At 51.5% G+C, this 13,449-nt stretch overlaps 1 protein-coding gene across 1 annotated transcript in view; it reads left to right on the top strand.

Moving 5' to 3' along the window:
- Nucleotides 1-13,449, top strand: part of BICDL1 (BICD family like cargo adaptor 1) — a gene marked incomplete at its 5' end in the record, with an annotated part of 84,433 nt that overhangs the window by 52,898 nt on the left and 18,086 nt on the right. Inside the window, 2 exon segments of the mRNA XM_006096577.2 lie at nucleotides 6,017-6,133; nucleotides 8,766-8,894. Coding sequence (XP_006096639.1) covers nucleotides 6,017-6,133; nucleotides 8,766-8,894 — 246 coding nt within the window.

Here is a 13,449-nt window from a genome sequence, read left to right as displayed (position 1 = left end):
GTCTGTGTCCATTGGGCATGCTAATATGCATGCATACCAGTGGGGGGGGGTTGATCTCTAACCCCCACCCCCACCTTCTCCCTGAGGTTGGACGGTCTGCTTAGTTCCACCTTCTCTCTAGATCAGCGGTTCTCAACCTGTGTGTCATGACCCCTTTGGGGGTCGAACGCCCTTTCACAGGGGTCGTCTAAGACCATCAGAAAACACAGAATTACATATTGTTTACAGTAGCAAAATACAGTTATGAAGTAGCAACAAAAATAATTTTATGGTTGGGGGTCACCACAACATGAACTGTATTAAAGGGTTGCGGCATTAGGAAGGTTGAGAACCACTGCTCTAGATCCATATTTGTCCATCGGTTTATGTTGTTCATTATATCCCACATATGAGTGAGATCATGTGATATTTATCTTTCTCCGACTGGCTTATTTCACTCAGCATAATGCTCTCCAGGTCCATCCATGCTGTTGCAGATGGTAAAAGTTCCTCCTTTTTTATAGCAGCGTAGTATTCCATTGTGTAGATGTACCACCAGTTTTCTAATCCACTCGTCTGCTGATGGGCACGTAGGCTGTTTCCAGATCTTAGCTATTGTAAATTGTGCTGCTATGAACATAGGGGTGCATATATCCTTTCTGATTGGTGTTTCTGGTTTCTTGGGATATATTCCTAGAAGTGGGATCACGGGGTCAAATGGGAGTTCCATTTTTAACTTTTTGAGGAAACTCCATACTGTTCTCCACAGTGGCTGCACCAGTCTGCATTCCCACCAGCAGTGCATGAGGGTTCCTTTTTCTCTGCATCCTCTCCAGCACTTGTCGTTTGTTGATTTGTTGATGATAGCCATTCTGACAGGTGTGAGGTGGTATCTCGTTTTGATTTGCATCTCTCAGATGATTAGTGACTTTGAGCATGTTTTCATATGTCTCTCAGCCTTATGTATGTCCTCTTTCAAAAAGTATCTATTTAGGTCCTTTGCCCATTTTTTGATTGGATCGTTTATCTTCCTTTCGTTAAGTTGTGTGAGTTCCCTATCAATTTTGAATATTAAACCCTTAACGGATATAACATTGGCAAATATGTTCTCCCATGCAGTGGGCTTTCTTGTTTTGTTGATGGTTTCTTTTGCTGTGCAGAAGCTTTCTATTTTGATGTAGTCCCATTTGTTTATTTTCTCTTTAGTTTCCACTGCCCTAGGAGCTGTATCGGTAAAGATATTGCTACTAGTACAACTTATATCTGATATTTTTCTGCCTATACAACGTCCGTTTTATTTTGCCATTTTGAAGATTAATTAATGATAACAACCCAAGCACTCACATTATAAAAGGAGTTCGCTTCAGATAGCTCAAGGACTATTTGTTAAACTCTTCAGCATTCTTTAACAGAATTAGAGTTATTTCTCAAATGTCTTGTTTTTATAATCATCCAAGCTGTATGCAATGAAAGTAAGAGCAAATTTGAGAATATTAGAAATCAATATCTAAAGTCTAACATGTTTCATAATACCCACTGGTGGCAAGGTATTGAGAAGCAGGCATATTTGTACTCTGTTGGTAGGGATATAAATTAAACCTATTTGGGGGGACAGTTTGGCAATACCTATCAAAATGAATATCCTTTTACCTCGTGATTCCACTCACAGGAATGTATTCATTTCTAGGACAAAGATAGGTAAGCAAAGATTTTTTTCTTTTTTCTTTTTTTTCAGCAAAGAATTGGAACTCTAAATGCTCACAGGTAGGGACTAGTTAAATAAATTATGGTATATTTGTATACCTAAATATCAGACAATTGTTAAAAAGAATAAGGTAGATCTACATATTGACATAGAAAGACGTTAAAATATGTATTTTTAAAGGTAAATTTTTTGGTAATGTTTTCGATAGATATGAATAGAAAACTCAGAGAAGAAACAACTCCAGTGTGGGTGATATCAGCGCTATCACTAGAGAACAGGGACTGTAACTTCCATTTCGATCCTTTGGTCTCTCCTCCCCCCCTTTTTTTAAAATTCTGAACATTTGTTACTCTCATAGAAAAAATTTTGAGTTGAAGAACAAGAAAAACCAGAGCTAAAATCGCACCATCTTTTTTGTATTATTGATTACCGATGGCATTCTTTGCCACAGTTTTTCCGTAGCTGTTCCTGACTACTTAATCAGACATGGTAGCCAAAACTCATCATGTTGAGAAGTAAACCATGAGTCCTGTCGCCATTTTCCATTATCAGAATGAATTGTTCTAAGATCATGCCGCCGCCACCTCCAAGTCCAAAACCTGGAAGGAGGAAAATTCTTATTTCCAAGGGCCATGACTGCTGCCCTAAACCTAAGTAGGAAAATTTGCATCTTCAAGAGAGCTATTAAACCTGGAGATTGGCCGGCTATTGAATAGCTTTGAAAGGTCACCAGGAGACCAGAACCGAAAGGTATGGCTGCTAAATATTTCTGTATTTCCCCCTATTTTCTAGCTTGACCCACACCTTCATGATGTTGGCTGAGTCACTGAACAGGCAGTTTTCAGTGCCGACCCTGAAGTGGACTGTGTATATGAGCACCCTGTGACATAAACATGGTGTTCTCAGTACCTGTTTTTTTGTGTGGATTTTTAAAATATCTTTATTGATTTTTAGGGAGAGGAAGGTGGGGAGAGAGAGAAGCACCCACGTGAGAGCGAAACATCTATCGGCTGTCTTCCCTACCAGGGATCGAGCCCACAACCTGGGCACGTACACTGGGAATCCAGCTGGCAACCTTTTGGTGCACAGAACAACGCCTAACCAACTGAGCCACACCGGCCAGGGCTCAGTACTTGGTTTTTAAGAAAAACAACTGATCCTTGGAAAGTTTAATATTTTACACAGTTGCCCTAAATTTGTAGCAATGCAGTATTTCTTTCTTTATTTCCCTCAACTTCAGTGATTTGACTGAACCCACAAAGTCCTGAATAAGAAATAGGGAAATGGGTGTTCCTTTAGACCCACCCTTTTTGTGTTACTGTGTGAAGGAGAAACATGTCTATAATTTGGGAAAGGGGTTAAATTACATAACAACTCGTCCACATATGATGGTAGAACAGGAACTGTAGCCCTGACCACCTGACTCTCTTTCCATCCGGCCATCTCCTCTCAGGAGTGGAGTGGGTCCCTTTAGTTGCCCTGGCTAACTAACTCTCCTACTTGAAGAACTTCAGAGAAGCTGGGAAATTGCTTATGGAGCTAAAAGGGCTCTGTAGGTTTCCTGATACTTTGATCAGAAAGCATTTAGAACATTCGAGTTGTGTTACTTAATTTATGTGCAGAAATAGATAATATTCATTCTGATGGGTCTAAAGATCTAAGCCAGATTCCATCTCGGAAAAATCATTTCTGTTGAAAGGTGCATTAGTTCCTTGCAGATGGTAGCTTTATCCGTCTGTCTAGTTGATCCATCCCCTCCATCATCATCACAGGCAAATGACTGGCCACCTGGTTGGAGGGGGGAGCACAGAACCTGTCGGCCAGGGACCAGGGCAGTGCCACTCCCTGTCAGCCTCCACCTCCCTGTCTGCAGAATGAGGCCAGTGATTCCTGGGTTCCTGCTTCGTGGGGCTGTTGGCAGTTCAGATGCGAGTGTAGATTAAAGGCCTGTGAGCACCGTGTCCTTGGCACATCTGAGGAGGCGGCCATTAAAGGAGGCCTGATGCTCAGTGGTTACGCACTCAGATGCTGGAGTCGGGCTTCCTGGTGGGAAGAGACGCGGTTTATTTCTAGGGAGGTCGCTTTGAGAGGAGACCCGTCTACAGGAGCACATCTGAGACCACCTGGGCTAGATGTGTGGCCTTCAGTGCCCCTCTGCGGCTGCGTTGTCTCATGATTCATGTCATGGGGGTGATGCTCAGAATAAGGTCAGCTCCTGAATTGCCCAGCACTTTGCAAATCTACACGTATTTGAAACCCTGGTAGGGTTTCAGCTGAATTCAGCCCAGGCAGTCACACTGCAGCACGTATGAGATGGGATTTCCTCCTGGGCCCTAAATTCTATTAGAAGAAATTTTAAGAGTCTTAAATAAAATTGCTTAGTGCTAAAAAAAATAAATAGAAAGAAAGAAGGAAGACGCCTTGCTAAATTGGACTCACAAAGTTTGGTTTTGAGAATGAGCCATAGAAATGGGAAAAACTATTTCAAGATTAAAGAAGGGAGCATCGCAGTCCTAATTTGGGAGTAAGATGACCCAAAGTTTGCCATTCTGATGTCATCGCTTACTGAGATGTTGGGCAAGTTTCTTCACTTCCTGTTCCCTCAGGAGTAAATTGAAGGTGCTAGGCCTTACTTTGGTTTTGACAATTGAGACAATGCATTTAAAGCATTTAGCACGGTTCTTGGCACATAGACTTGGTAAATATTAACGTTATTTTTAAGCAAGGGTGACTGACATATTTCTAAGTGATTAAGAAGTCTAAAACAAGCTGGCAGTGTCTGAAATTAAATTTAGAATATGAAGGAAAAAATGGTTTCATTTTATTTTGTTGTGTTTTATTTATTGATTTGAGAGAGAGAGAGAAACCTCGATTTGTTGTTCCATTTATTCATGCATTCATTGGTTGAGTGTTATATGTGCCCTGACCAGGGATTGAACCCACAACATTGGTATATCGGGGCGATGCTCCAACCAACTGAGCTACCTGGACAGGGAGAATTGTTGTTTTAAAATTAGAACTATAAGTTAAGATTCTTCTTACGTGTCTCTCTAGTTGGGGATGGAGGGGAGGGGCAACATTTGTCGAATCTGTGGGACCCAAAAAAAGACGGACAGTTGATGATACAGCCCTTGAAGATAAAAAGAACCATTGAACCTGTAACCATTACCGCGAAAGCCTCATTGAACAGCTGGCCGACCGTTTCAGCATCATGACGTCCCACCTTCTCCAGAAAGCCTTTCCCGAGCAGCTCGGCACACGGTGATCTCGCCTGGGAACCATAAAGCTTACTGACCCCATTTCGACTCAGAAAAGCACGGAGCTGTTCCTTGCCGGTCCGGTGGCTCCCCTCTGCACTGGGCAGTGTTCGGGGAGCGCCTGAGTGGGGCTGGGCTGGGGCCCCGGAGGAAGACTCGAGTTGTGTCTTATCCAGGGAGCAGGGAGCGTTCTTTCAGAATACTCGCCTGGGTATTCGAGAAGGTGCTGACCCACCATGATACCTGGTGTTGCTGTTTCAGCATTAGAGAATAAGTGGGTTAGGGCAGGAAATGAGCACCTCAGCCAGCACTCCCCCAGAGAATTAAAAGTTGCAAAATAGCCCTGGCCGGCTTGCTCAATTGTTAGAGCACTGGCCTGCGCACCAGAGGGTCTCGGGTTCAATTTCTGGTCAAGGGCACGTACCTAGGTTGCAGGCTTGATCCCTGGCCCCAGTTGGGGTGTATGCGGATGGCAACCGATCGATGTTTCTCACTCCTCCCTTCCTCCCTCCCTAAAAATCAATGGGAAAAAATATCCTCTGGTGAGGATTAACAACAAAAAAGATGTTGCAAAATAATGTCCTTGAGGAGTGAGAGGCATAACTCCTGACAGGCATGACGGAGTTTTAAATAGTGCCGTGTTGAGTGGACGTGAGAAATGCAGACCACGATGGCCCCCTGGGCCCCGCTGAGGAGCTGGATGGGAGAAATACCGGCATTTCTCCGGTTGTAGGTCTGTCTGTCTTATTCTTTCGTGTAACACACCGAGGCTTTGCTGAGCTGCTGCCGTGTGCCGAGTCACGATGATGATGGTAACCTTTCCGAGCTGACTCCTTTCTAGACCTTTGGCCTCTCACCAGCAGAGTGGTCTGGACCCCGACATGCCCTTGATGGTGGAGGTAGGGGCAGGGGCCTATCTCGTGTGGGTGCTAGAGGACCTTCGAACCCGGGGAGGAAACCAGCCTCATCTTCTCCTCAGAGAATAGAGCTGCAGAGAAATAAGCGCTTGAGAAAGGAAAGGCAAAAACCGGAGCAGCCGCCGTGGCGCCCCCTCTGAAGGTCTCTCTGCTTGCAGGCATCGGAGGTGGAGAGACAGCTGTCCCTGCAAGTCCACGCCCTCAGAGAGGACTTCCGGGAGAAGAACTCGTCCACCAGCCAGCACATCATCCGCCTGGAGAGCCTGCAGGCCGAGGTGAGCCCCGGGCGCGCTTGGGGTGCAGGTGCTCTCCTGTTTGCGGGCGCTGCGTCCGGTCTTTCCGATAAGGAGCCCTCTGACCCGGGAAACAGAGCCCTGCCCTCTCAGATCCTAGAGGGACAGAGCGGCGAGGGGCTAAGCGGGGAGCACGGCCACGCTCCCGGGGAGCCCGTGGTCTGGAGGAGGAGGGAGCTGAGTTACTGCTCAGCGTGTTGAAATCATGAGTGACCTGCTTTGTACTGAATATGTTGATTCCTCCGAAAGCATCGGGCCCATCCTTAACGGGAGACGGGAAGGGAGTCTTCCCTCCCTCCACTCCACCGGGTCCCGTTTACTAGCCTGAACAGGGTATTCTCACCTCCAAAGTGAGCGCAGTAGAGTAGCTGCTTCGAGGGTGGTTGGGAGGATTTGGTAAGTTTGCACGTGGGAAGCGCTGGGTGTGGTGGTTGTAATGTCACTGAAAGTGGACGCGTGACCATCGGGGTCTGAGTGGGCGGGAGGGCAGAGCAGCATAGCACTGAGGAGGCGATCCTGGGAGCACGCAGGTGTGGGCGGGGAGGAGAAGAGGGGTCATACCGGCACCCAGACAGGCCTTTTCCTGGGAGCTGCTCCCTGATCTGCTCCGAGGACCCTCAGCCACGTGCCCGAAAGAGCCGCCCGTGGCCGAGTCACACTTTGGAGGACAGACCAGGGCCAGGCACACGGGCACCCACTGTGGTTAAGGAATCCGCCAACCTGGTCAGGCCCGAGGCAGGCTGCTCCCTGCTTCGTGAAGGACCCAAAGATGTTTTCCTAAAGTCTGTCCGCGTCTTCTCTTTCCTCCTGCCTCTCCTTCCCGACCTCCCTCCCTCCCCTGGGATGGAGCAGCAGGTCCTTGAAGTAAGTAGTCTGCTCCGTGGCCTGGCATGCCTGTCCGTGTCCGTCTGTGTGCATGACCTGCCGCTCACCTGCCGCCGCCGGGGTCTGACTCCTCGAGTGGCCTGTCTTCTCTCTCCCCGCACCCCCCCCCCCCCACATCCACTGTTCCCACACCCTCGCCGCACAGGCCCACTCCCAGGAATGTGCATTGCCAGATTTGTCACAAGTCCCGGGGGGGGTGTCAGGAGGGGGGGGAGTTGGCCGCCTCCTGCCGATGCCTCGCTCCCAGCAGCACTGCTGCTGTTAAACCCAGGCTGTGAGGTTACTCGTTTCAAACAGGTGACTTCCTGGGCCCGGCTGGTCTCAGAACTACTCATGGCTTCACGGAGTGGAGCGTGGGCAGCAAGGGTGATGCAGGGGGAGGAAATGGAAGGGTCAGAGGGGGTTTACATGAAAATCAACTGGAGTAAGAATTCCCTTCGTGCTTGCGTGGCTTCAGGGAGGGAAGAGTGGGCCCATTCACAAAAGGGGCTGCTCCCTCGGTCCCTCACGGGCGCATGCTTGCGAGACAGTGTTTCTTTGTTTGGCCAGATACCTGATCTCTGGACAAAGGCCACATACTTGGTTCCCCGGGACATGGGCTGGTGGCCATGGAGATCTGTGCCCAGGAGCAGAACTCTAGTGCAGAGAGAGGACAGCGGGGAGCAGGGGCGAGGTGGGGAGGTCCGCGCAGGTCCCCCTCAGTGAATTGTTACCCACACGAGAACCCCGCAGCCACGGCAGGGGACTATGGACAAGCAAGACACTGGCTGAGAAATCAGTCCAGCAGGGAACTGATAAGTAGGAGGAGCCGGGGGGCCTGCAGGGGTCCAGAAGCCCCCCAAGGCCACTGGCGTTTGGGGGACTTGGGAAGGCTTCCCGTAGCCCTGAGCGGGGCGGTGTTCGGTGGTGAAGCAGCGCTGGCCTAGGGAGTGCTGGCCCGGCTTCCACCTGCAGACCTGGAGGCCAGAGAAAACTTGGCATCCCTTTCCCCTGTTTTCCTGAAACTGAAGCAACCAGACAGACCTTCCTAAAAGATTTATGTCTCTGGAGACTGGGTAGATACTCTGTGTACAACACACCAGCCTGTCTCGTGAAAGGAGAGAAAGTGCTCCTGTTCACAAATTCAAGCAAAAAAGACGGCGTAAGTCAGCCACCCCTGTGTGCCTGCGCGCTCCTTCCCGGGACACAGGCTGATGCGGGCGCTGCTCGTGTTGGTACCTGCCAGCTCCCCGCTAACTCGGGTCTGAGCTGGGACCCCCAGAGCCAGACCTGCCAGCAGGGGGGCAGGAGAGCCGCGGACAGGGGGGCTCAGCAGCTCGGGGCCAGCGGAGCGTCTGCTTGTGCGTGTGACGTGAGAGGAAGACGGGCGCAGAGGGTTAGGTTCCACTCCCGAGGACACTGGGGTCGAAGTCGGGTTGTGGGCGGCAGGGTGGGGCTCTCCTGTCTTATCTGTGGAAATTCCAGAGCACTACCCGTCCCTTTCTCCGCCTGGCACCCCACATCCCAGCCTTCCCAAAGCTCCACTCCCACCCCTTCCCAGGTTTCTCGGTGGGAGGGGCATTCTCTGTAGCCGAGGGGTTCGCAGCTGCCATCTCAGAGGTGGGGGCCCGGGGCCCTGGGCAGAGGGCGTGCATGCTTGGAGGCTGGTCCCTCCCCTCTTCAGCCGGGGGGTAACTGTGTAACTCCACCCCCACACCACCCCCCCACCACCCCTGCTCTGCCCTTGCAGATCAAGATGCTGTTGGAGCATCGTCTCAGCGCCACCTTAGAGGAGAACGACCTGCTCCAGGGGACGGTGGAGGAGCTGCAGGACCGGGTGCTGATTCTGGAGAGGCAGGGCCATGACAAAGACCTGCAGGTACTGACGGGCCGACAGAGCAGCGCTTAGCTGCCCAGCTAGAAGGAAAGGCTAGAAGGAAAGGCTGGGAGGCCAGCGCCACCTCCCACCTCCGGGGTCAGCAGTGGGTGCAGGCTCCCCCGGGCCTGGTTGTAGCTCTGGGCTCGCTGAGTTGGCTGGGCTGGCTCTGCTCAGAAGAAATGCTTCCCCACCCACAGGTCATCCTTCCATTTTGTGCTGAGCCGCTCGCCCCAGAGCAGTTGCACCGAGTTCTCTCTGGGCCATTCGCAGGCTGGGACAGAGAGAGTGGGGAGTGTGGTTCGGCCTCCGGGGGCGGGGGACCTGCTGGGGCTTCCAGAGGGAGCCGTGACTGCTGGCTCACAGCGCTCTGCTGCTGCTCCCGGGGCTGGTGGACGTCGTTGGCAGGAACCAAGAAGCTGCCCACTGAACCCGGCTAGACGTGCACCCTGCTTCTGCTAGAAGAGGCACAGGCTGGCCCCTTTGTGAGCCTGATTAGCCCTTTTGTTTCTCACTAAAGGAAATTGCTTCATGGCCGTATCTGTCCTTTATTGGGAACTGCCAACCGGCCTCAGCTGAATCCCCAAGCTCACACTTAGCAAGAAACAACCCCCTGAACTAGATAATCGCTCCCAGCCTCCCCAGAAACGGAGTGTAGCATCTGCCACCGGAAAGCCTTGCTGAGCAGGCCTAGGAGCACCGGCCCGTGGCTGAGTGCGTGCTGCCCTGGGCATCCCCGGGCGTGCCCGGGAGGGGGTGGCGCTGCCATCTGTGCAGGTGGTCAGCCCGGTGTGCTGGCGCTCCAGGTGGTCCCCGCCCACAGGCCAGGCCACGAAGGCCCTGGGCTCGGTGGTCAGCGTTGAGGGAAGCCTTGAGATGTGGGATGAGGATGCATTTTAGGCGAAGATCACTTGTTACTGACACCATCAGCCGGCTGAGCTACCATCATCTGAGTGATTCACCTCTTTCAGGGCAAATTAGGGATTTTTCTCCCTCCATGTGTTTTGTACATTCAGCTTGGAACTTGGCCCATAGCCAAGTTGAATAGAAAACGATGCTGGAAGAGTTTGCTCATATTTTAAGGTTGATGGTGTTAATAGTGGTGAATGTTCGTATGCTTCTTACAGGGAACTAAGCACCTTTGCACACGTTCTAAAACTGAGGGCTAGACAAAATGAAATGTTTATCCGCAGCAGCCTAGTCAGTCAGTGGAACCCTCGCGCCTGCAGGACCTGGTGCTCGGTGCTGACTGCCAGCCTGTCACTGGCCTGCAGGTCAGTGTTGCACCGGCCTGTTACTGCGTTGAGCACCGTGCTGAGAGCTGCGAGGCAGAGCAGGGAGAGGAGAGGGAGAAGAAGTGCAGGAAAATGGAACAGTTGCCCCTGCCTGGAAGAAACGTTCGTCTAGCACGAATTCACAAATGAAATGTCCTTACTTATCAAGAATTGGGGCCCTCGGCCCTGGCGGTTTGGCTCAGTGGATAGAGCACTGGCCCGCGGACTAAAGGGTCCCAGATTCAGTTCCAGCAAAGGCATGTACCTCAGTTGCAGGTTCAATCCCGGCCCTGGTCAGTGCATGTGGTGGAGGCAACCAGTTGATGTGTCTCTCTCACATCAACATTTCTCTCTCTGTGTCTCTCCTCCTCCCGTTCATTCTCTCTAAAAATCAATGGAAAAATATCCTCGGGTGAGGATTAACAACAAAAACCAAAAAGAATTGGGGACCTGGGGCTGGGCAACGGCCAGGACTAGCGTGGACCGGCCGGCACGGGCTGTGTGTTCTCTCCAGTCCCACGTCACCCACAGTCACGCCCTCACCATGGGCACATCACTGCCGTCTGATCAGGCTTCCTTGAGAGCGAGAGGCTCGCTCGCCCAGGGCCTCCAGCAGGTCAGGCGCTTCCCACTCTGGTTGGAAAGTCCCCGTTTATGGGATGAATCTCATGTTTCCCAACTGTGTGTAATTCCTGCCCTTTGGTTCACATGAAACTCCTTCCGCTGCTGCCAGTGACCAGCCTGCTCCAGAAAACCCTTCCTGTTGCCGAATGGCCCGTATGATAAATAAAAACCCCAGCTTACTCTGACGGTAGTTGAATGATCTAAAATCGGACTCGTGAAATGTAGAGCTAGTGGCCTTGGGATGTATGTCATCCATGGTTTTAATCCCTTTACTCCGGGAACGAGAGGGAGGCCAGCAGGCTGGGGGACAGCCTGCCACAGCCGAACTCGGCCCCTCCCCGCCTTGGATCTGGTTCACTGTGTCAGGGGGTTCTACTGTCAAACCACTGACCCAGTCCAACTCCCGATGTTTTTTCCAGGCTGCGAATAGGGGTAAAAATTGTTATTTTTGAGGGTCCAATAATTCTTTAAATGAAGCTAAACTCTTGATGTCCAGCAAAGGCTGTTGTCCCTTTAAGGGCCCTGCACCTGTCCTAGTCCACACCCAGCTGGGCGTCTTAGAGATGTGCGCAGCGGGCGGATTTCACCCGCAGAGAGCACGGCCCCACTGTGGGGCGACCCAGAAAGCGGCGATTTGGCAAAGCACTTCACGCTCACCGTCTCCGTTCCCCGGTGTGAGATGAGGAGGGGGCCCCACTTCTGCCGGCGCTCGGGGCGTGACGATCGAGAGCCTGAACTTGTTACACTGTATGAATACAGGCGTTTGGTGTCTTCCTTGCTCATACATATAAATACATTTGGTGTCATCTTTGTTATATGAAGGCTGACAGTTCCCATTTTAGAGGGTTCTCATAGGTAATAGACCTGTCCCTGGTTTGGTTCGTGTGTGTTTTTCTGCATAAGCCTGTGGATCGGTTATCGACCAGAGCGGCAGCCCCGCCCTGGAGTTCTGCGCCCTCGCTGTTCTAATTCGCTGAGCACCTCTGCGTGTGCGTGAGTGAGTGAGCTAATCCCGTCCCGTGGACAAGCACCTGTCCTCGTCTGTGCCGACGCCTCCGGCTGAGGTCTGTGTGGAGTTGTCTGGAGATAATTGTGAAGCCCTCTGCCAATTTAGGATGCCGTTTGCAATCGTGCCAAATGCTTCCTAGGAATGTCTTTTTTACTTTATGTTTTTTAACCCTCGTTTCTTTCTTCTGAGTCTCCTCAAAACTGGGGCTGGAGGCTTGCCCACTGGACCAGCGGGTATTGCTGATCATGGGAGCCACGCAGGGCAAGCTTGCCAATTCCTTTCTCGTGCTCTGCACCCAGGTTCCAAGCTCTTCCTAGTCAAGGCACATCCAGACCCAGGTGCCAGCAGCCACCGGCTCCCCGGTCCCGGCCGGTAGGGGGGCTGTCGGGGCGCCTAAAAGGCTGGCTGCAGGCTCTGCGGGGCAGCTTGCTCCATTCGTGAGCGAGAGCTGCAGAGTTCTGAGTTGCTGCCGGCACCCCTCCGCCTCTGCATCTCCACTGGAGCCACAAGCCCACCTGGAAAAAAACAGGGGTGTCTGCTCTGTTTTCTTTTCCTTTTTAAAAAAAAATAGATTTCTTTATTGATTTCAGAGAGAAAGGAAGAGGGAGAGAGAGAAACATCAATGATGAGAGAGAATCTTTGATTGGCTGCCTCCTGCACGCCCCTGACTGGGGATCGAGCCTGCAACCCGGGCATGTGCCGTTGGCCGGAATTGAACCCGGGACCCTTCAGTCTGCAGGCTCTACCCACTGAGCCAGACTGGCTAGGGCTGCTCTGTTTTCTTAATCCTCACCTGAAGCCATAGTCACGGATTTTTAGAGGGGGAGGGAGGAGAGAGAAACACCCATCGGTTGCCTCCCATACGCACCCCAACGGGGATGAAACCTGCAACCTAGGCATGTGTCCTGATCAGGAATCAGACCCACAACCTTTGGGTGCGTGGGAGGATGTGCGACCAACTGAGCCACCCAGCCAGGAGCTGAAGTGCTATTTTATAAGAAGATGAACTAGTTACATTTAAATCCCAGGAAGTTCTTGGGATTATATGGGGGGGGGGGCACACTACAAATTCAAGAGCAGGGGAGGAAAAAGTGGGAAACGTTCCTGTGCAAGTGCAATGTGTGGACATGTGCACAGCGATTAGCAAATGGATTCGATGCTGCAGTTAAGGTCTCCCGCTAGAGGCACGTGTAGCGAGGGGTGCGCCCGCACGAGTATGGCTGCACCGGTCAGTGGAGTCGACCCCTACATTGAGCAGCAGTAACGGCAGCAGGGAGCAGTGGCCTGTTTGGACTCCTCAGGGAAGGGGCCACAGAGAAACGGGGGGGGGGGAGTGTCATAGCAACAGCAAGAGCGAGGGACGGAGCCCCAGTCCATAAGCCGTGACCCTGATTGCTGTCCCCTCTCTACCCTGTCACTCTCCTTCTCTGAGCCCCGGTGCGGGGAAAGGCCCTCCCAGGAACAGGGCTGTGTTCGTAAACCGCGAGGAAAAACTCAGAAGGCAGACGCTGCTTTTTCCCCGGGTTTGGGGACTCTTGGTGTTACTACCCAGGTGTTATTTCCACATCCCACCCCCCAGGTTTTTTTTAAAAAACCTTAACTTTGTTTCTAAAATACTACCATAGGGTTGGAAAAAAAAGCAGGCTCTTTT

This window comes from Myotis lucifugus, unplaced genomic scaffold, assembly GCF_000147115.1.
Source record: "Myotis lucifugus unplaced genomic scaffold, Myoluc2.0 scaffold_181, whole genome shotgun sequence".
Lineage (NCBI taxonomy): Eukaryota > Metazoa > Chordata > Mammalia > Chiroptera > Vespertilionidae > Myotis > Myotis lucifugus.
Note: the sequence above shows the minus strand (reverse complement) of the source record. Positions and strands in the feature narration are given on the sequence as shown.